The sequence below is a fragment of the Chrysochloris asiatica genome, unplaced genomic scaffold, assembly GCF_000296735.1.
Source record: "Chrysochloris asiatica unplaced genomic scaffold, ChrAsi1.0 scaffold00340, whole genome shotgun sequence".
Classification (NCBI taxonomy): Eukaryota; Metazoa; Chordata; class Mammalia; order Afrosoricida; family Chrysochloridae; genus Chrysochloris; species Chrysochloris asiatica.
This window is the reverse complement of record NW_006408858.1, coordinates 565,118-589,126: the sequence shown is the minus strand read 5'-3', so window position 1 is coordinate 589,126 and position 24,009 is coordinate 565,118. Positions and strand designations below refer to the sequence as shown.

The 24,009-nt window shown below is 45.2% G+C and overlaps 1 protein-coding gene across 1 annotated transcript; it reads right to left on the bottom strand.

Moving 5' to 3' along the window:
• Positions 1 to 12,040: 12,040 nt before the first annotated feature.
• Positions 12,041 to 22,944, bottom strand: SERPIND1 (serpin peptidase inhibitor, clade D (heparin cofactor), member 1). The gene is made up of 4 exons (XM_006875803.1): positions 22,026 to 22,944; positions 16,118 to 16,391; positions 13,502 to 13,646; positions 12,041 to 12,232 (listed from the first exon to the last, which is right to left on the bottom strand). Exons 1-4 carry the CDS (start codon positions 22,906 to 22,908, stop codon positions 12,041 to 12,043), a joined length of 1,494 nt encoding a protein of 497 aa, XP_006875865.1. The 5' UTR covers positions 22,909 to 22,944.
• Between the last annotated feature and the right edge of the window lie 1,065 nt (positions 22,945 to 24,009).

Here is a 24,009-nt window from a genome sequence, read left to right as displayed (position 1 = left end):
CTTTTCAGTAGCCTCTTAGGCGTGTGAAAGTTGGACAGTGAATCAGGAAGAACGTGGAAGAATTGTTGCACGAAATGCCAGGAGAACAAACAAATCTGTGTTGAAAGAATTAAAACTAGAATGGTCTTTAGAAGCCAGGATGGCAAGACTTGTCTCTCACACTTTGGACATATCATGAGGGATCAGTCCTTAGAGAAGGACATCATGCTTGGTAAAGTGGAGGGCTAGTGAAAAAGTGGGAGACCCCAAGTGAGATGGATTGGCACAGTTGCAGCAGCAGTGGGCTCTAGTGTAGCAACTATTGTAAAGTTGGAGTATGACCAGGCAGTGTTTCATTCTGTTGCGCATTGGGTCATTGTGAGTTGGAACCAACTCAGTGGCACATAACAACAAAATGACTGTGGGGAAGTTGAGGTCTGCATCTTAGTTTTCACAGTTTGGTGCCTCTGGGGTTTGACAGTGAGATTTTTTTTAGCATGCAAGACAGAGGGGTACTCCCAGATGATTCTGTTCTTTCCTCTGCAGGGATGCCCACCTCATTCCTGACCACACGATCCGGGCCTTAGGACATATTGCGGTGGCCCTGAGGGACACACCCAAGGTTATGGAGCCAATTCTGCAGATCCTGCAGCAGAAATTTTGTCAGCCCCCCTCCCCACTCGATGTGCTCATCATCGACCAGTTGGGCTGCCTGGTCATCACCGGAAACGTAAGAGAGACCATAGTTGGGAGAGTAGAGCCTCAAACCTGCTCACCTTGTGCACATTAAAGGCCTTTGGTTATGAAGAATGATGATGGCTGTGTGCCATTGAGTCATTATGACTTTGTATAGGGTTTCCAAAGCTATACATTTTTATTGGAGCAGAAAGCCTTTACTTTCTCCTGTGGAGTGACTGACACATTCAAACTGCTGACCATGAACCAGGGCTCCTTAGTGTAAAGGATTATGAAGGATGTAAAGATACAAATTTCATTTACCAGGCAATGGGGTGAAAAACTCACAGTTGTCTTAACACTGAGCAATGAGAGTTTCCAGTGTGAGAGAACAGTGTAAATGGTTCCTCAAAAGTCAGTGGTTCAAGCCACCAGCCATTCCTTGGAAGAAAGGTGAGATTGTCTCCTCCCATAAAGATTGGTAGTCTTGAAAATGCTAGGGAGCAGTTCTACTGTGTTCTATAAGTTAGAATCAACTCAGTGATAATGGATTAAATTCTGGGGGAAAACTAATTTGTCACTGCTAATGACACATGGTGGTGGTGGTTATGTGCCGTGGAGTCGGTTCTGACTCATACTGACCCTGTACAGGGTTTCCGAGGCTGGAAATCTTTACAGAAGCAGAAAGCTTCATCTTTCTCCCGCGGAACAGCTGGTAGTTTCGAACTGCTGACCTTAAGGTTCATAGCCCGATTCATAACCACTACACTACCAGAGATATACGTTGTTGTTAAGTGCCGTCAAGTCGATTCTGACACATAGCAATCCTGTAGAGGGTTTCCAAGGAGCAGCTGGAGGGCTTGAACCACCGACCTTGCAGTTCAAACGACTTTACAGTCTGATGCATTAGCCCACAGTGCCACACCAGAGACATATAGTAGGATTTAAATGAAGACTATATCCCTTCTAGCTTTTTTATTGGAGATTTGCTTTAAAACTACAAATTTGACATTTTCAGCCCTGATAATCCACAATTATAGGAGGCTTCCCTCTAGCTGATGAAGTGAAAAGGAGCCTCTTCGGAGTCCTGGAGCTGCTTCTCCACTGGGGGCAAAGCTCAGCAATGGTTTCCCATGTTTTTTTTTTTTTCCAGCAATACATCTACCAGGAAGTGTGGAACCTCTTCCAGCAGATTAGTGTGAAGGCCAGCTCCGTCGTGTACTCAGCCACCAAGGACTACAAGGATCACGGTTACAGGTGACTCTGCTGGGCCTCCTCATCGCTTTCTATCACAATAGTGTTTCTCTTTCTTGGAAGATAAGGAGGTTAGGGACTTGGCCTCTTCTATTCTTTCTTTTTTTTTTTTTCAATAGTGAATTGGGGGAAGGTTTACAGAGCAAATCAATTTTCAGTTCAGCAATTCAGATACATTTTGTTTCATGTCATTACCATCCCCAACATGTAACATCATTGACATCACTGATAAAAGCAGTGTGTGCTATAAGTAAGCGCAGGCACAGGCAGGAGGTGAAAGCGTCCAGACGTTCATCTCTGCAGGCCCCATTCCCTCCATGGTCTCAGACTGGACTGTATGTGTGGAGCCAGCCATGGATATCATCTATGATGATGTACCTTTACACCATGGGGACTTTGCCATGGATGTCACCTGTGATGACTGTGCTGGGCCCTTTTGCTGTATATTTTGGTCTATCTAGCCAGCCCCTGAGTTTAAAGCTCAGCTAGTTTTCCAGGTCTTCTGCCATTAAGTGCTGCATCATACAACGTGTCGGTGACTGTCTTTAATGCTTTTCTTAAGGATTCCTGATGGCACAGTGGGTTAAGCATTGGACTACTAACTGAAAAGTTGGCAGTTTGAACACATAAGTTGCTTGACAAAAGAAAGACGAAGCTTCCATAAAGATATATAGTCTCAGAAACTATAAAGCAGTTCTACTCTGTCCTATGGAATCATTATTAGTTGAAATCCACTTTGACATCGAGGGTAGGTTAATGCTTTCCTTAGGACAGATTCCAGCTATAGGAATTGGTGGCCCAAAGGGAATGGGCATTTTATAGTTTTGAGTCTATAAACAACCCTCACATTAGATTAAGTAAAGGTGATATCACAATATTCTCAGGTTATGTAAATTTACAGAGACTGTACAGTTGGTAGAATAATGCTGTGGAGCTAACCTGGGGCTGTGCATCCTCAGGAAATACTGAGTAACTCTATGCTCCAACCAGCGCCTCCATCCATAGCACCTATTTCTAGGTGTGCAGGTTAAATGAGATCATATGTGTGACATGATAAGAAGCCCAAGTGGCGTAGTAGATTAAGTATTGAGCTGGTTACTGAAAGGTCAGCAGTTCGAACACACCAGCCGCTCCGTGGGAGACAAATGAGACAGTCTATTTCCATAAAGATTTACAGTCTCAGAAACTATAGGGAGCAGTTCTGTTGTCCTGAGGGTCACTATGAGTCAGAGTCAATTTGATGGCAATAGGTTAAAACTTGTTACAATGAGAGCTCTTGGTAAATGGGAGCTCTCTATACTGGCATCATTGTATTGCTTCCTCCCCAGCCCCATCAGGAACCTGGCTTATAGTGAAGTCCATAGCCTGGGCCACTGACCTCCTCTTCCTTTATTTGCCCTGGTTTCTGCAGTGACACTGACATCTATGCTCAGACCGTTTTTCCCCTCGTTGATTTCCAAGCTCCGAAAGTCCAGACTCCAATGCTTCCCTGTCCCCTGCCCATCGTCACCATCTTAGCTCCTGTCTTGTTGGTCTCTCCCAGTCTGTGTGCACTCTCACGGTTCTTCAAGGCTACCAACTCTTAAACTTGACCTCCATGTTCTTGTTATTATTGTTTTTTTTTTTTTTCTTCTGCTGGCCATGCCACCCTGTATCTCTGCCCACATTTCCTCTCTGTGTCATGGCAGGCAATAGCTGTCCACCTGTGTGACTGGGGATTGGTCATGTGTAATTAGTGTGACAGGCTGCTGACTATGCTGCCCTGTGTCTGCTCTTTGTGTTGTGGCAGGTAGTTGCTGCCCTCCTGTATTACTGGGGATTGTCCGTGTATAGTTGATGGTGTAGGCTGCGTTGTGCTGCAGTAACAAACTACTGCATCACCTCAGTGCTTAGCTCTGCTGCCCCTGCTCCTTCCCTCTCATGAAGAGGAAACACAAAAGGAGGGGTCATGGAATGGTAAAACACCATCAGTCTTTCTAGCTCAGTCACATCTGAAGGGGTTGAGTCCCTGGATTTGATCCTCCCATCTAGCATCTCATAACTTACCTCTACCCATGTGTCCCACCCAAGAGCTCTTGCATCTGTCTTTACTATTATTTTGTTTTTTCCTTCTCTATATCTTTATTATTTTTTAAATTTATTTTTATTATTTATTTATTTTTCCTCCTCTAAGCTCTGGTAGCGTAGTGGTTACGAACCGGGCTGCGAACCTTAAGGTCAGCGGTTCGAAACTACCAGCTGCTCCGCAGGAGAAAGACGAGGCTTTCTACTCCCTTAAAGATTCACACCCTCGGAAACCCTGTACAGGGTCGCTATGGGTCAGAACTGACTCGATGGCACTTAACAACAACAACAACAATATCTTACACCATCCGTGGTAGAGGTTTAGTTCCTCTACCAGTCCCTTCTCTTTGCTCCTCTTTTTCTCTCATATAGCCTTTTCTGTTATTGTTAGTTTCCATCCTTCTGACTTATAGTGACCTCATGTACAACAGAATGAAATGCTTCTCGATCCTGCACCATCCTCACAATCATTGCTGTGTTTAAGTTCATTGTTGCAGCCACTGTGGCAGTACATCTCTTTGAGGGTCTTCCTTTCTTTTTTGGTTGACCTTTTACTTTACCAAGTGTGATGTCCATCTCCAGGGACTTGTCCCTCCTGATGACATCTCCACAGTACGTGAGATGATGTCTCATCATCCTCGCTTGTAAAGAACATTCTGGTTGTGCTTCCAAGACAAATTTGTTCATTCTTCTTGCAGTCCATGCTGTATTCCATAATCCAAAGGCATCAATTTTCTGGTCTTATTCATTTTCCAGCTGTCACATGCATATAAGACAATTGAAAATACTATGACTTTGTTCATCTTAGTCCTCAAAGTGACATCTTTGTTCTTGCAAACTTAAAAGAGGTCTTTTTTTTTTTTAAAGCAGATTTGCCTAGTGTCATTTGATTACCCAGTGCAGTACATTGTTTGATGTCTTTCTTTTTAAGTTTTTATTGTGAATTGAGTGATAGTTTATATGGGAGAACATTTCTTTGCAATGATTACAACCCCCTCCATGCATCATCATTCAACAGTATTTGCTTCTATTTCCTCTGGTTTTGGGGTGTTTTTTTTGGGTTGGGAGGGAGTGTGGGAATGTACATAAAAACAACCAGGAATATATAATCTTTGAACAACCAAAGGGCACATTCTATAAGCCTGTCCCCTGATTGCCAGCAGTCTTTCTCTTTCCATGAGTCTAGAGACCTCAGCTGCTCTCTCTCTCCATGTCTTCATCTCTGCCTCCATCTTTGGCATCGCAGCTTCCCTGGATAGGGTCCCACATTCCACTCATGCTCTTCTCCCTTGATGGTCCTAGGCTGCTCTATTCCTGGAATGTAAGATTAACTACTCCCCCTTTTATGTTACAAAGCTTCTACTTCTACAATTGTGACAATTGCAATTAGTCATCATAACAGTTACTCACTTTTGAATCATAAGAATTTTATCCCCATCTCCTTTCACCACTATTCAGTGTTCACTGTTCAGTGGGGATTCTACCTTCCCCTTTATACTCTGAAATTAAACTCCCTCTTGAAAAGTTGTAAGCTAGTCTCTTCATGCCTTTATAGCCCCCCCATTTTAGGTAGCCAATGTCTAAGTTGCCTGTCCCATCAAGCCTGCGTACAGAGGGGATAGGCTGAAGACTCATTCCCTCTCAGTTGGTATATTCAGGTACACATCCATAAGTATAGGTCAAGTTCATCAAATTTACACTTGTTTTCTTTATCAGTTTTTTTTTTTTATCTTCTAGTAGTGATCATCAAGCCATTGAAGCTAGGTCAAATGAGTAGGATCTGCAAGTTTGGGTGTTCTTGTGCATCTCCCCTCACTTCTTATCAACTGGACACTTTACTCTCAGCTTTAGTCCTCTGTGGCTAGGTCCTTGTTCATGAGACCCCAGGTCTCCTGACCAACCAGGATCATTTGATTTTTTAACTGCTTTTTCCATGAGTGTTGATTACGGATCCAAGAAAAATGAAGTTCTTGACAACTTCAATCTTTTCTCTGTTTACCATGACTACCTCCCAATAGTGATTCTTCCTTACCATTACTATTTGTGGCTTCTGTTTGCCCTTACCCACCAGGTTGTTGTTAAGTGCTGTCGAATTGGTTTAGATTCATACCAACCCTATATAGAGTTTCCAAAGAGCAGCTAATGGGTTTGAACAGTGGACCTTGTGGTTTGCAGTCCAGTGATGATCCTCTAAGTAACCATCATTTTATGAGGGGTGTACTTTGTTACTATTGCTTCTGTCTACCAAAGACTGAACTCCAAGCTTCATGCAGAGTGTTTGATACCTGCTCTAATCCTCTGAAGGAGAGCGCTTGTATCCTTAGTTTACTGGAAGAAACTGAGGCACAGAGGCTTACCTGGGCAGTGCATGCAGGGTTGTGGTAGACTGACACGCTTCCTGCGCCCACAGAAGGAAACTGGCTAATGTCACTGGCTTGAGCATGATGTCAGCTTCTTATTGGAGTATATGTTGGGTCAGCCTGTTCCGAGGTGGGCATCTCAGAGTCACAGGTCACTTCCTAAGCATTTGTTATCAACTTCAGATCAGAGAGAATATTGGTACAAATGTCATTTTAGGGATGATAATGGTGAATTGAAAAGGAGTCCTGGTGATGCTGTAGGTTAGGTGTTAGACTTCTAACCCCAAGGTCGGTGATTCAAACATTCCTCAGGAGAAAGGTGAGGCTGTCTGCTCCCATCAAGATTCACAGCCTCAGGGGTTTATAGAGTTACAGTATAAGAGGTTACTGTGAGTTGGAATGGACTCATTGGCACTGAGTTTGTTTTTGTTTGTTTGGTTGTTAGTTTGCAGGAGGGCAGTGGTCGTTCAGTGGTAGGATCCTCGCCTTCCACATGGGGAACCTGGATTTGTTTCCCAGTCAGTGCTTCTCATGCCTAGTCACCACCACCTGTCTGTCCATGGGGGCTTGCATGTTGCTGTTATGTTGAACAGGTTTCAGTGGAACAACCAGGTGAGGACAGACTAGGAAGAAAGGCCTGGCACTCTATTTCTGAAAAAATCAACTGTAGAAAACCCTGTGGATCACAATGGTTTGGTCCTGGTTTGCATGGCAGCATCATGAGTTGGAGGGCAGACTCAGTGGTAGCCAACAACATAATTTGAGAAGGAAAAGCAAGACCCAGGCAGGCAGTACATGGGAGTGAATACATGTTTAACTGTGTAGTCATATACCTTCATACCTTCAACATTTGTGAGGAAAATGTCCCCAGACCATTACCAACCCCCAGACATGCAGATCCCTGAAATTTAACATTCCCCTTGAGGATGCGTCTCAGATGAAAGGTTGAAAGTCATTCCTAAAGCACTTGGCTTTCCTCTAGTGGTCATCATTTTCACAAAGATGACATCCTCCTCACTTCTTGAGTCTTCCTTGCTTATAGAGGGGAGGAGCAGGCCAGGGCCTGGGGCCAGGGTCAGCTTGCCCAACTCCCCGAATGGGGTCCAGCCCTGGAAATGGGCTAAGGGGTGAGGACAGTGCTGTGCTGGTGACTGCTGTTCCCCACCAGTATGATGACCCCTCCCCTCAGGCACTGCTCCTTGGCGGTCATCAACGCCTTGGCCAACATCGCGGCCAACATCCAGGATGAGCACCTGGTTGACGAACTGCTGATGAACCTACTGGAGCTGTTTGTGCAGCTGGGACTGGAGGGTAAACGGGCCAGTGAGAGGGCCAGCGAGAAAGGCCCTGCCCTGAAGGTATGTCCTACCCTGCAGGTCTGCACCTGCTGACCTGACATGGGTCTCCCCATTTAGGGATGGGTAAGAACAAAGGCGGACATGCAGAAAGTGGGTGGTAGTAGGCTTCTTTCTAAGCAATGCTGGGGGAAGAAAGGCCTGGCACTCTACTTCTGAAAAAAGTCTCCAGCCTATGGCAGCTCCCTGGCTGGATGCCTCCCTTCTTCCTCGCCCATGGCAAAACTGGAGGCAGTGGCTGACCCTTGGGTGGATGTTAGAAACTTTTTGTCAGAGCATAATGACAGCATGAGAAGGGCTTATTTAAGTTATTTCTGTTTTTGACTGTAAAATTTATGTTTCTATTAAAATCACAAACATCTTTATACATGTAGGATAAGCACTGGACTGCAAGGTTGGTTTGAACCATATCATCTGGATGATGGTTCAGACTCAGCAGCTGCTCCTTGGATACTCTATACAGAGTTGTTATGAGTCGGAACCAATTCCATGACACTTAATAACAACGTACATCTCTGTATATATCCCTCACTGTGACTTTTGTTGTTGTTAGTGCTGTCAAATCAGCGATCCTGTATAGGTTTTCTCTGGAACGGCTGGTGAGTTTGAACCATCAATCTTGTGGTTTAAACCCACCTTGCAGTTAATTGCTTTGTCCCACAGCATCATACCAGGACTTTTAGGTTAAGAAATTCTGTCTTTATCTAATGCTGTGTTATGTTTTTGTTGTTTTTATTCTTCTGTTGTCAATTGGGTGAAGGTTCACCAATTGGGTGAACAGTTTTCCATTCAACAATTCATGTACATTTTATTTGTTCTCATTGATCCATTGATCTCATTGATCCATCTTTTGACTTTCTCCTTTGTCTTTCATTTCCATTTCTCCTCATTTCCTAACCCTTCCTGCTTTCTGGACTTTGTTCTTAGGCAACTGCTGCTGTTTTGCTCTCACATGGTTGATTATTCTAAGGTGTGCTTGCCTTCCTACTGTTAATTGTTCCCCTGATTGACCTGTCTGTTGTTTGACTGAAAACTGAGCCATAGGGGTGAGCTCAATTCCAGGCCATAGTCTCAGGTGTGTTGCCTGGTAGTTTGAGGACAGAGAAGTTGGTGCTTTTTAGTGACACCTGCTACTCTTTTCTAGGCCTCCAGCAGTGCGGGAAACCTTGGCGTGCTCATTCCTGTGATAGCTGTGGTGAGTATGCATGGATTTCCTCATTTTAGACTCCTGATACATGATGAGAGGTCCCTGGAGAACACCCAGCAGATGCCTTGAAGAAAATGCCTTTCCACAGTCGTCCTGTGGTGTGTGTGATGCCTATGGCCACTTTGTACCTCCCTTCTCTTTGTGCCCTCTCTGAATCCCAGAGAGCTTGTTCTGAGGCTGCCTCCAACCCTGGCTTTCATCTTGTCTTACCTAGTGCTGAGACCTTTACCCGCCTTTCCTGCTCTGCTGAAGTGCCCTCGTATTGGGGTTTGGGTTTGGAGTTGCAGCCTTTGGTCTCCTGGGCAGAGTTGCTGGCATGGTGTGGACTGGGTGAGCTTGCAGGCCCACCCCTGTCCACTGTGGCTCACAGTGGGGTCCTGCCAAGCAGTGGTGAGGATTCCCTCCCTATCTTGTCCTGTTTTCAGTCCAGCCCAGCTCTTCCTTGGAATGACAACACTAGGGAAGTACACACTCTTTTGTATAATCAGTCATTTGAAATAGAAACATCTATAGAAGTTGTCCCCTTTCTCCATCATTTCCAGTCCTGAGTGCAGGGCCTCTGAATTCTGGTATGTATCCCCACGTGTACTTCACTCCCTTCTACCTCACCTACTCCCTCCCTCAGGGCTTGTTTATGTTTCCCAGAACTTCCTCACCCACTCTACCTTCAGTTGTTTGTCTTTAGCATTTACATATGTGTCCAATTTCACCTGGCCTAGATGGACTGGTTCTTACTGTCTTTGTGTAATAATAAGCCGGCACACATCCTGCTGGTCTGCTGTCTTGCTCTCCCCGTCAGAGTTCCAACAACTGCCAACTTTATGGCTGGCAGCACATGCATGCCTTGGAGAAACGTAGTTGGGGGGCCTGCAGTTTCTATAATCAGTATCTGTAATCAGATGACTACACCCACGGGTATTTGGGGCTTGTTGGGACTCTCTTTACAAAGGTATTTTCAGTTGACAACCTCCCAGTGTTAATTTTTTTAAAGATTTTTTCCTACTTTATAGTGATTCCTGGCTACCGTACAGTTATGTGTTAGAAGTGTGGTTGGACGGGACATGAGACCTGTGGCATTCTCTGGGCCTTTGAGCGGGGCCTGCTTCTGTAGGGCGAACACACTGCTGACTGGTTCCCTGGGAGAACTGTTTTTTAAGGCTGAGAGGGCAGTGATTTGCAGTGACACTAAAATCAGTGAGTTCTTTGAACACCATACTCCTAGGACCCTTGTTCCTGACAGCTTTTAAGTTTAGCAGTTGTTGTGTGGAGGTAAATAAATGCAGAGTGGACATCTGCAGGGCTCTAGAGGGCAACAGGGCTAGAGCTTACTCCTGTGTCTGCTGTGTGACCCCATGAGAGTATCTTTGCTTCTCTGATCTTATTCTGTCAACAAGGTGTCCTGTAAAGATGAAGGTGTTGCCTGTGAGGTGCCCAGCACAGGGCCTGGTCTGAGGTGGCGCCCAGTCACTGGCACTATAACAGCTGGCATGTGACAGTCAACACTCTCTTGAAACACTCCTGTTTCCTCCACTGCAGTGACCTCTTGCATGAATAGGCCACATACTGTGTTGTTAATAGAAGTTAATGGTTAGATAATGGGGGGTGGGGCGCAGGGAGTAACAAATATTTGACTTTCTTGCCCAACCAGGAGCACAGAGACCATGGGCTCTTGCATTTGTCTTTCGGTTACCCTTTGTACCTTCTGGTAAAGTGAATTTCATTACATGGTTTCATTTATGCTTTGCTTTCTGTTTTAAGAAAAAGAGACTTTTTTTGATTACTCTGTGTGGTAGAAGTACCAGTGGACTGGGAACAAGGGCCTGAGACTGGTCCTAATGCAGCAGTTTGCACATCAGCAGGACTTTGGGAACCTGCAGGAACCATCGGGCAATAACCCTGAGGTCCCACCATGCTTAGACTTGGAATAATACTACTTATAAAATATCACTGATGAAGTTGCTTGTTGGCATCTAGCCCTTTACTTAGTGAAACATTTTGAAGTGTTTCTGTTGCTTAGAGACCTAGCTACCCTCATCATTCTGACCTTGGGTAGGTTGCTTATTCTCTTGGTGCCCACAAAATGAGGTTGTAGAAATAACATATTTTAGGTCATTGCCACCTTTGAAAGCTTTGCACTCTCTCTCGCTCCATAAAAATCTGTTTATTCACAAGCTTTCGCATTAGGAAGCTAATAGGGCAGCTACTCCATGAACCCCTATTTAGGAACTCCTGGATTGGGTACTACCTGTACTTAGGTAAGCAGCAGCCCAGCTATTACTCAGGAATCCTTACAACTTCCCTGAGAGGAAGTGCTGTTATTATTCCTATTTTATAGACAGAGAAACTAGACACCCAAAAGTCACTTGCCTCAATGCCTCCCCAGCTAGTTAAGTGTTGAAACCAGTTCTACCCTGTTCTAGAAATTCATTTTTAGTCCAAATCACCTCAGCAGCTATGGGTATCATGCCTATACATTTCACCTGTTTTCACAATTTACTTTGCCCATTACTTGAGCTTTAAAACTAGAGAGAATTGTAACAGATGGTGAAAGTGGTTATGTTTATTTATCTCTGGGGGAAACATGGCACACTAACCTCTGGGCAGCAGTGAGGGGACAGGGAGAGGCACAGATGACACTGAGCATTGATGGGAAGACTGGGCCTCTTAAGGCTTAAACCCTGAGGCCCCAGGTGACCTGCTTCCATCCATCCCAGGTCTCTGCTCTCCTGCGCTTTGGGATCAGTGCTGATTTTGTACCATCATTGGGAAAGCAAAGAAAGGAGTTCCTCCACTTAGTTCTAGGTGTTGAGTTCAGATGGGGAGCCGGGTCTGAGGAGCACAGCACATACTGTGATCTTCCTCTGCAGGGGTAGAAGTTTGCTCTCTTGCTGAGACCCTGTCGGGTAATGCCTGCTTCCATTCAATTCTCTCAACTCCCAGCCCCATAAACAATGCAGAATGGTTTCTCAAGAGCTCTTCCATCGCTAGTGAATCTCCTCTCACCTTTTGGCCTTCATTTCCAATATGTACTGGAAATCATGAGCGTCATGATGTCAGACATCTCTGTTGGTCTTCACATTAGAATAGACACACAAATACAGCTTTCCCCGCCAGTGAAAATGCTGCAGCTGCCCAGAGCTTCACCTTTAGGACTTGAGGGGGTTGCTGACTCTTCCCATGAAGAGAAGACAGCTAGTACGATGCTCATAAATCAGGAAGAGGAAAGGGCGGTCAACGGTGAAACGGACCTGGGTAGATAGTGGCATGAAGCCCACTGTGGTCACAGCGGCTGCCTGGGTGCCCTCCTCGTTCACCATGATGGTGCCTTGGTGTTTGAACTGTTGGAGACAGAACAGAGAGTTGTCAGATGCCAAAGGTTGGTGCACAGAACAGAGGGAGGCCCACCTTGCTCAGGAAAGGGGTCTGAAGACCACAAATAAATCAAAACTCACAACTGGTCAAAAGTACCCCGGAAAATGCCTTGACTCGCCTGTCAATTGTGGTAGTCGTGACATTAAAGACCTTGCTGTACAAAAAAATACTAGTTTTTTAATTCTAGATTTACATTCATATTTGGTCACACAGCCAGTGCAAGAGGCCCATAGAGCTAAGCCCATTCTCCATTATCCCTCCCTGGGCATATTGATGAGAAGGAGCTTGGTCTATCCCCCTTTATTGTCATACTTTGGGTGCCCATCTGTGAGAAGGGGCCTGGTCTTGCCCCTTCCCCCTCCCAGCCAAGTCTGCTGCACAAGACGTTTTTAAAGTGTTGAAGAGCAAAGATGTCAGCTTGAGGACTAAGGTGTGCCTGACCTAAACCATGGTATTTTCAATAACCTCCTATGTATGGGAAAGCTGGACAGTGAATAAGGAAGACCGTAGAAGAATTGATGCTTTTGAGTTACAGTGTTGGAAGAGAATATTGAAAGTACCATGGGCTGCCAAAAGAACATATAGATCTGTGTTGGAAGAAGTGCAGCCAGAGTGCTCCTTGGAGGCCAGGCCAAACTTCATTGTTCATACTTGGGATATATTGTAAGGAGGGAGCAGTCGCTAGAGAAGGATATCATGTTTGGTAAGGTAGAGGGTCAGAGAAAAAGAGGAAGACCCCCAGTGAGATGGATTGGCAAAGTGGCAGCATCAATGGGCTCAAGTGTGTCAACAAATGTGAGGTTGGCCCAGGACCAGGCAGTGTTTCTTTCTGTTGAGCCTATGCATAGGGTTGCTACGAATCAGTACTGACTCAATGGCACCTAATAACAACAACAATAGGAGTGCAATTCCATGAGAAAGGGCTTTGACCCGTTGCATAATTTGGGCCAGTGCTTGTGCCCTTGATGAGTGCCTGTTTTGGATTATGTCTGTTGAATGTACCTGTAGTGTGGTTTCTCCCGGGGCTTTCTGATGGCTGGGTCTCATTCTAGCTGAGGGCTCTTTCTGATGTCAGTGGGACTGGTGGACTCATGACCACCCTGCCCCTTGCACGCTTGGCTGAGTTTCCTCCAGCTGTCCCCAGCAGAACTGAGAGTGGTGCCTTGGAAGAGAAGCCCCAGGGATCTCAGAACACTGAGTAGGGGAAGGGCAGAGGGAACCGAGGGAGAGATTACTAGATCGATGGTGATCTTCTCCTGGGAGATTCCTGATAGATTGCCATGTTTGTCAAACAGCTCTGTGATCCCCATTGCCTTTAGTGTCTCCACCAGATTGTAATTCTTCTCCAGCTTGAATTTTGGCAGAAGAATCTCCCTTGTTCTGGAATAGAAAGAAAGGGGACTCAATGGTTTTCAGCCCCAATAAGTTGCACAAGTCTCCCTGACCATAGTCTAACCCCTCTAGGCTGCATTTCCTCAGAATTGACATTGTACTTAACTAGTGCTGTCAACTAAGGATTTTGAAAAGATCATCCTTTTATAAGTCCAGTTCTGGGACATTGAGGCATGTGACTGTTGTGTGGTCATCCCCTGATGTCCCATTTGGTCCATTTGCAAGGCCAGCCATGAACCTTTCCCTGGTTTATATAGAGTTTATAGCTTGAGACTGTCTCTGAAAAGATTCTCCCATTTGGTTCCCCAGTATTGGGGCATCTCTTGTTTTGTTATTAAGGTCATTGTCCATATCCAGGAAGAACCTTGTTAAGCATTGGACTGCTGACTGAAAGGTTGGCAGTTCAAACCTACCATCTCCTTTGAGTCAGGAGAAAGATGAGGCTGTGTGCTCACATAAAGATTTACAACCTCAGACACCCTGGGGAGTATCCTGCATGATCACTGTGAGCTGAAATCAGTTTGATACAGACTATGCTCAACACTCCATTTTGATCTCAGCTCAGTCAGTCCCTAATTAACAACAGCTTGTGGAGCTGCACCTACCTCTCAAGGGGCGAGAGAGAGAAGTAAAAGCTTGCTTTGTGTTTGACAAGCCAAGATTCATATATGAAAAATGGTGAAAATGCAAACAGGCAACTTTAAGGTTGAATAGTCTCCTCAGGACTATCCCATGGCCTAAGGATGCCGGAGGCCTAGAGGCTGTGGTGGGTAAGAGAGGAAGGAGAGAGGGGGAGAAGTGCCTAGACTGTGTCCCACTGGTGGAGATCCCCAGAGAGCTCAGAGAAGAGGATGGAGAGGTCTTGAGATCAGAGACCTGGTGTCTAATGTGCAACATAGTGTTTTCACTGGCTCGGAAAGCTATGCTGTGTCCATTCTAATGTGACGACTAACAGAGATGTCTGATGTGATGCTCATGATTTCCACTATATATTGGAAATGAAGCCCAACAGGTAAGAGGAGAATCACTAGTGATTGAGGAGCTTGTGAGAAACCAGTACGCATTGTTTATGCTGAGATAATGCACTGGACAGAAAGGTCATTTGAATCACAAGTTCAGAGGTTCAAACTTACCAACGGCTCCTCGTAAATCCTATCAGGGTTTCTATGAATCGGAAATGATTACAAGGCCAATATCCAGAGGTCCCAGGTGATGCAACCAATTAAGTCCTGAAATGTTCCAACCCACCTAATGACCTGCTTCCAAAAAATCACAGCCTTGAAAATCCTGGGGAGCACAAATGGCAACTGACAACAATAGCCCATCTTTGAAAACACAGAAACATGACTTTTCCATTTTTTCTGCGTGATCTGATAACCAATATCAAACCTGTTGCCTTTGAGTCTACTTTGACTCACGATGCTATTTATGTCAGAGCGGAACTGTGGGCCATGTGGTTTTCAATTGTTGTTATGTTATGGAAGCCAGGCCTTTCTTCTGGGGCCCCACGAGGTTGGTTCATACTACCAACCTTGTAGTTGCCAAGCATAAACCATTTGCACCACCCACAAACTCTGTTCCAGTAGTTAACCTTGCTATTGTTGTTGCTAAATGCTATAAAGTTTGTCTCGACTCATAGAGACCCTGCATAAGATTTCCAAGGAGTGACTGATGGGTTTGAACTACTGACCTTGCAGTTAGCAGTTCAGTGCTTATCCTATAGCACCACACTAGGGCTTTATAAGTGTACTTTTTTAAACCTACAGTTTTAAGTATGGCATAAGTAATAGAGAAAAATTAGGGTTTCCTTAAATGGGTTAAGAGGACCTTGAAATTTCTGTAGCTCATTTTTGTCAAACACTTCCTAGGCTCCAGGCACTGAGAGCTGCTAAATACTGTTAACGCTGTATATTTCTCATAGCAACCTTGAGCAGTAATGGGAATGTCCCCATTCTGCTGGAGATGAACCTGGTATTCAGAGAGCAATGCGAATATGTGCTCAAGCTGGGATTGTCTGTCAAGAGATTCTGAAGCGCCTGTCTGGTCATTATGGACAGATGTATTTCTTACAAATGCTTTCTGATCATCTCTCACCAACTACAAAATTAGGGCTGAATTAGGAGACCACCAGTTGGGCCAGTTTTGTATAGTTATGCATACTCCTTCCCTTTTCTTAAAATCAACCAGGTCCCAGTATTTCTAACCCCAATCCCAAAACCCACTACCATTGAGTCAGTTCCAACTCATAGTGACTCTTTAGGACAGAGTAGACTTTCTCCTTAGGGTTTCTGAGAATGAAAATCTTTAAAGTAACAGGTGGCTTCATTCTCCTTCAGAGTGGCTATTGGGTTTGAACCACTGTTCTTTTGGTTAACAGCCCAACACTTAATCCACTGTGCCACTAGGGCTCCTTTCTGCCCCCCAGATAAATGAGAAGTCGTATACCCAGCCCTCAGTACCTGTTGGTCATGCTCTTCTGCCACCGCTCCACCACCAGGGGCACCAGCTGTGCTTCGAGGGTCTTCATGCCAGACAGCTTATGGGGGACCACAATGAGCATGCTGATCCCTCCCACGTATTCCAACTGGAGGACCTCACAGTCCAGGTCCTGGTCACTTGCTGCCAGGAAGGGCCCCTTGGTCTGCATCATGGGCACCTTAACTACCTCGCGCTCGTTCAGCCTGAAGTTGTGGTTGTGCGTCATTTCCACAGGGAACTTCTTCACCCACGAGCCTGTGAATTTGCCAGAAGCAAGCTTCTGTTAAGATGCCACTTTATAGCACTGGTTCCTGCTCTCAGTTCAGCACCAGAATCCCTGGACTCACTGAAGTTTGTTGAAATGCAGGCTACAGCCTCTCCATTCATCTCCTACTCTCCAAATCTGACTCAGCACGTATGGGACAGCTGAGAATCTCCCTAGTGGTACCACACTTTGAGACCCCTGCCTGAGAGGATTCCTAGGTGAGAATGCTAATTCAGAGTAATGGCAGTGAGATTAAATGGCCTGCAGTGTACTCTGGGATGATCGCTCACTCTCATTAGTGATTTATTTTGGACTCTGGTAAGATGCTTCACTAGCTTGGGCCTCTACTTCATTTGTAAACTGTGTAGCTCGAGTTCATTGTCACCCTGTGTGATCGTTTTCATCTCTAACACTCTGTGACCATGTACATCACACTCAGTGATGATTGCTATCAAGGACTTTACTTTGGATTTGGATATAGTGCTGTGTATCCAGGAATAGGAGTCTTGGTGTGGTGCTGCAGGATAAAGGTCAGTTTGAACCATAAGGTTGGTGGTTCAAACCCACTAGCTGCTCCTTGGAAACCCTATACAGGATCTCTGTGAATTGGAACCTACTCGACAGCACTTAACAACAACAACATCCAGGACTAAGTGGCTATAAGGGTTTTTTGTTATTATTTTTTAATTCTTGAAAAAAGTCCATTATTTATTCATTCAACTTTCCTACCAACTTTTTGAAACTCCTTCCTATCCATTTTAGGTCAGAAAATAGTGTCTAAGAGACTGTGGTCGTGATATGAAGCCAGTTCCAACTTAAAGGCCTCAACTGAACACAACACTTAGACAGTTATGTGCCATTCTTACCATTGATACTTCATTTGAGTCCAGGCCCTCCTGATACAATGTCCAAAGTATGTGAGATGAAGTCTCAACCATCCTTGATTCTCCAGGAGCACTTTGTCTGTACTTCTTCCAACACAGGTTTGTTATTTCTTCTGGCAGCCCATGGTATATTCATTATTTATCCACAACACCATAATTTTTCTACGGTCTTTCTTATTCGTTATCCAACTTTCAAATGCCTTTGAGGTAATTAAAAGTACCATGACTTGGGGCAGTTGCACCTTAATTCTTAAGATGATATTTTAGCTCTTGACACTTTATTGAGGTCTTTTGCCGCAGATTTGCTCGATGTAATACGTTGTTTGATTTCTTTCCTTTTTTTTCTCTCAAAATGAATTACTTTAATTCCAGGTGATGCAGAATTCTAGGCATAACAAAAACTGAAGAGCAGCTTAGGCAGGGTTCTGGGCTGAGTTTTCTTTTACCACACAGCTAAGATAGGACTAAAGAGATGGACATTGTATGATTGCTTTCTCTTTAACAAAAATTTATTCTTAAATTTGCAACATGCTCCAAGACAACACTTCATTCTAACTATATTTGGCAAGAGATATGATAGCAGGGAATTCAAATGTTTAAGAAGGAAAAGATTCAAGGATCACCATAACCTCTCAGTCACTATGAATAACTTCTTTGTTGGCAGATTTCTTAATTCTACCTGCGGATAGGGGCCCTTCTCCATGGCCTTCACTTTTAGCTCCTTGAGTTTCTTCTGCTTTTCTTTTTGCTGTGCAGCTTGAGCTCATTGTAGTCCTGTGTGAAGTTTTCATTTCTAACACTCTGTGACCATGTACTGACCCTCAGTCATGAAAACCTTATCTTCTACATCCATTTCCTTGTTCTGTTTCTTGGGTTGTATCGGGGGCCTCTTGCTACGGCCAAACATGGTGCTTGCTGTCCCTTCCCCAGGCCTGCCACTGAGAGCAGCCCATTGTTCAATTTCTTAGCTGCTGCCTTCATGGACATTGATTGTGGGTCCAAGTAAAATAAAATCCTTGCAACTTCAATTTTATCTGTTTATCATGATGTTTACTTATTGGTCCAGTTTTGAGGATTTTATTTATTTATTTATTTATTTATTTTTTTTACTTTGAGGTATAATCTATACCAAAGGCTGCATGTAGTCTTTGATCTACATCAGTAAGTGTGTTTCAAGGCCTTTTCACTTCCAGCAAGCAAGGTTATGCCATCTGCATATTCCAGGTATTTAATGAGCTTTTCTCCAGTCCTGATGTTGCATTCTTCATATAGTCCAGTTTCTCGTTAAGTATTGTGAGATGACTGCCATACCTATATTATCTCATTTTTTCCTGTCTGAAATCGGGACTTTTTACTGCTGTCTCCATTTTACAATTGAGGTAACAGAGGCTTAAATAAATGAAATTGCATGTTCAAAGTTTAACTGTTACGTTGAGCATCTGGATGAAATGAGCAAAAGGTTCCTTGGGAGAAGGTCTGGGTCCTCCAGTGACCTACCTGGCTGTGGTAGTACTGGGCTGCTGTCTCCCTGAGTCTCTGCTTCTAGCACTGACGACATTGGGGGCTAGATCTCTACTGTTGAGGGATGCACTGTGCATTAACACTAGCAGTACTGTCCTTAAGTCCCAAGAGTTGTTGTGGTGTTAGGTGCCCTCAAGCCAGCTCCAACTTGTAGTGACACAGTAGAATGAAACACTGTCTGGTCCCAGGCCATCTTCACCATCGTTACAGCCAATGTGTCAGTCTGTCTCATTGAGGGTCTTCCTCTTTTTCACTGGCCCTACACTTTTATCAGGAAAGATGTCCTTCTCTAGGGACTAATCCCACCTGATGGTATGTTTAAAGTCCATAAGTTGGTCTCACCATCCTCATTCTAAGGGTTTTCCAGGCGTGTTACAGCCAAAGAAATGTTTCCAGTATTTTCCCTAGGAGAAAACTTTCCCTTGATGATGAATCCCAGTTCTACCCAGTTCTTGGATGAAACTGTCACGCTTCTCCTGGGTGTTTACCTCTTTTTGTTGTGGCTTCCAAGGTGGTTATAACATTTAAAATGAAAACCAAATTAGTCATGCAGATCTGGGAGCTAGAGATTCAGTGAACCCTTCTCGACTCTCCCCTCCTTTGGCAAGCATTCACGAAAGATTGGTTGCTACTAGCATGATTCCAAAACCCAAATCATTCCATCAAGTCAATTCCTACTTAGAGTGACCCTGTAGCACAAAGTAGAATTGCTCCTTAGGGTTTCTGAGACTGTCAGTCATTACAGTACCAGACAGCCTCATCTGTCTCCCACAGAGCAGCTGGTGGGTTTGAACTGCTGACCTTGCAATTAGCAGCCTAATGTTTAACCCACCGCACTAACTAGTTCCTCTGGTCAGGAGATCATAAACTGACCCTGCCTAGTTGTATTGCCAGCCCCTTGATGGCAGGGCTGCTTGCTGCTGTTGTCCTCTGCCTGCACCTCAGCTATAATATGTAGGCTCTCCAATGTGTCAAGGACACCTTAAAGACTCCTGGGACTGAGGGGCTCAGCACTGCTAAAATGACTCCCACTGGCCCACTCAGAAGATACTCCTAGACAGAGTGATTGCTCCTAGAAGTCAAAAAATACTGTTAGAATTAGCATGTATACTTAATATTAAAATTGCCACCAGTTACATCTGTTGTTGTTGTTGTTGCTGTTGAGTTGGTTCTGACCCATAGCAACTCTGTATAGTATTTCTGAGAATTAGCTGGTGAACTTGAACCACCGACCTTGAATTTCAAACCAAGCTTATAGTGCAGCACGTTAACCCATAGCATCACACACACCAGGACTCCAGTTACATCTTGTATACTCCAATTTTTGGTGCCCCTGTGTGTGTCAGAAGAGACCTGCACCCCCATGGGGTGTTCACCAGCTGACTTTTCAGAAATAGAGGATTGCTGCTATGAGTTGGAATCGACTTGTGATGGCAGTGGATTTGTTTTGGAAGATCACCAGGCCTTTCTTCAAAGGTACCTCTGGAACTGCCAGCCTTAGCATGTAACCATTTGTACCCATTACTCTCATATTCTAGGAGTCCTGGTGTGGCGGTGTAGGATAAACAGTTGACCACAATGTCAATTTGAACTGGAAGGTTTGTGGTTCGAACTTAACAACCACTCCTTGGAAACCCTATACAGGGTTGCTATGAGTTGGAACCGAATTGATGGCACTTAACAACAACAACACACTCGTGTTCTAACCTCCCTCGAGTCCCTGGAGCTCACCCCAGTTACGGTGCTCTGCTCTAGCCTGGCACCATCATCCCCCATAACCCTGTCGGGAATTCTCATCTTCGTGACCAAGTTGAGAAAGTGGAGACATAGAAAGTGAGTACCTCACCCTGAAGTGAGTGACACAGATAAGAAATGATGAGTCTGGGATGGAGGTTCTAGAGCTTACACTTGTAATAGTAACTGAGAGGGTACATATATGCTTATCATAGAGTCTGTGGAAGGCACTAACAACTCAGCACTCACCCAAAAGTGCCTTGGAAGAAGAGCCTGGCAATCTCCAGCCATGGAAAACCCTATGGAGCACAGTTTTACTCGGACATACCATGAGTCATAGTCAGCGTGGTGGCAACTGGTTTATTTTATGTGTAACAGATCTATATGGCGTGTCTGTGTCTGCCTGCCTGCCTCAGAAACCTGTGACAGATTTAGTTTGTGGTTCTACCCTGCCCAGAGATTGGTGTTGGGGAAGCACTGGGTTCTAGTCTCCCCCTTCAGGCCATTCCTTCTTCAGCCCAGTTTGTCTTTCTGGCCTTCAGCAAAGTGTGTCTACCAGTCATGAGGGTCTCTGAACCCACTGCCCCAGATTAGAAGCCAGTGTAAGGCTTTGATCTTCCCATCCCTCAGCCTATGTAAAACTGTGTTGAAACTCACTAGCCAGGGAACCATCAGTCCCTGGAAACCTCAGGGATTGACCACAGATTCTGACCTGGTATATCTTAGTGTGAGGAGAAACAGTTGTGTGTCATGGCGACTAGTTCCAATGTACACCTACTGTGTACATCTGCTTCCCAGCCTCTTGTGCTTGCTTTGGGCTCAGGTCTCACTGAGGGTTTTGCTAAGGAGAGATTCTGATCTTTATAAACCTATACCCCTTTCTTCTTAGGATCCCATGGGTCCTGCTAGGGTGTGGCTCTCCTTGGTAATTGGCCAGAATAGTTAGTATGAGAATATTCCTTTATTTTCCCACCCCACCTATTACAGCAAAAGTACTGGGGAAAGATCTGCAGGTCTTCAAATCAGCTGCTGGAGCTGAATGGTTTTTGACACCTTTGTTCAGCCTTTTATCCATATGCCTGTTTACCAAAAATAGGAGAAAGGGTCAGATAAAAACCCTCAAATCCATTTGGCCAAATGCACCCAGGGTTTTGCATTGTTTCTTCCACTTTCACAAATTGGCTAAAAGTTGACACACCAGAGATGGCCTACCTCTGTCCCCTCTTGGCCTCACTGCTTACCAGCTGTGTACCCTGGGAGTACAAGGATGACACTGTGATCTTCAAGCATAGAGGAAGAGCTCAGTAAATGCTAGCTGCTGGTGCTACCTTTTCATGGCCATCTATGACTCCAAGTCTGTGAAGTGACTGTGGGCTTACTCTCATGGATAAATGATAGCTAGATTCGGGCACTCAAGCCACACCTATGTCCTAGAAGAGCATTACTATAACTTTGCTTCGGGGAATACAAGGCCATTTCTCTTACCTTTAAAGTAGATGCAGTTTAGAATCATCATTTGTGTTGCTGGGTCTACATTCTCTAGAGCATCTTTGATGAGGCCCTTGGTGAGCTTTAGGATATGATGGTTGGTTTTTGTGATGAAAGCTGGGTCTGCAAAGTCAGCCGGCTGAGCCTGCGCAAAGTAATACTCCTCCACTTTGGTTTTGAAGTCCTGCTGGATCGGGAACTGCTCCTGGACATAAAGGTCGTTGACTGCCCGCAACATGTACCCAAAGTTCCTCCTGAAGAGGCGGTGTGTGAGCTTTCGGAAGAGATTGTGCACTGTCAGCAGCTCATACTTGCTGCTGGCATTGATAAAATCCTTAAAGTGCAAGACCGAGTGTACTTGCTTGTGAGCCTCCCCTTGGAGGCCCAAAGAGATCATGCTCATGGCTGTGGAGATGCCAACGGGTGCCACAAAGATGTTCTCAGATGTACTGGCCTGCTCCTTCAGGGTTCGATAGAGATTGAAGGCAAACTTGGCGTTGAGGATGTTGAGACGCTGGATGCGGCTCTTGCCATGGAAGAGCTGAAGGATGTTGCCTGCACTGGCCCCTGGGTCCACAGGTGGGACTGCATCGATGATGTCAATGTAGTCATCATCTTCACTCAGGAGCTTCTCCAGGTCCAGGTAGTCCTCATCCTCCTCGCCCTCCTCCATCCAGACATTGGTGACCGTATTCTCCTTGTGGAAGTTGGCAGCAAGGAGGGGCAAGCCCAGGGAGGCATTGGCCAGTTGCCCCCATTGAGGATCGACCAGCTTTTTAGGCTCTCCACTTTCTTCAGGCTGCTCACCTGGGCCCGTGCTCTTGCCACATGCAGCCGTTACAAGGAGCGAGAGGATAAGCCAGTTCATCCAGTGTGTCATTTTGTGAGAGCTGGAGCTGACAGAGAGAACCGCACACAGTGAGAAGTGCCCTCAATAGATCCAAGCCCATTCAGCAGGTACCTCAGGCTACATGGGGGCTGTGTACCTGCCTTGAAGAATCTGTACTAGTAAAGGTTTGCAAAACTGTAACTAGCTGTAACTCTAATGGCTCAGTTGTGGGAGTGGGCAGGGTTTTCTTTTCATTCATTCACTAAACCTAAAGGATCTCTGAGGCCCTGGCAGGAACTTTGGCAGCACAGTGGGTAAAAGCGCTCATCTGAGCGGCAGTTTGAACCCATCAGCCACTTAAGGAGAAGGATGAGGCAATCTGTTTCCCTAACCTTAAGGGACAGTCATAAGTTTGGTTTAGATTTGGTTTGGGGTGATGCAGAGAGTGAGTGTGATGGACTACGAACTGAAAGAAAGGTACCAGTCTGTCCAGAGGTGCCTCCGAAGAAAGACCTGGGGATTGCCCTTCTAAAAATAGTCTACTCTGACACATGTAAGGTTACCAGGAGACAGGAATTGGCTCCACAGAAATAACATACCAGGTCGCCCCTCCCATGAGCCCAGCTGTGAGAGATGTATAGAGCAGCGAGGTTCCTTGTCAAGACACCAGAGCATGTGATGACGAATGGGCTGGGAGGGTCCCCAAAACTCACAGAGTGAAGGGATTTGAGAGCAGGGGCTGAGACCAGCCTGAAGAAAAGTGCCATTCTCACTGTGGGAGGGAGCTGTTGAGAACGGGTACCATGCTTGGAGTCCTGGAAACAAATATTCTAAAGGTTGTATACCTGGGAGTAGACACTCAGACCAAAAGTAGAGAACAGACCCACTTCCTTTGAGTCAATTTGACTCATCGCAGCCCTATAGGACAAAGAAGAGCTACTCCATAGGGTTTCTGAGACTGTCTGTCATTATGGGAGCAGACAGCTCATCTTTCTCCTATGTAATAGCTAGCTGGTGGGTTTGAACTGATGACCTTGTGGTTAGCAGTCCACTGCTTAATCCATTATTATAAGTTTAATTTGCATTTGTTTTGTTCTTGTGTTTTGGCTACTAAAATGTGGTCAGTGGCCACTCTCCATGACTGTCCTGCAG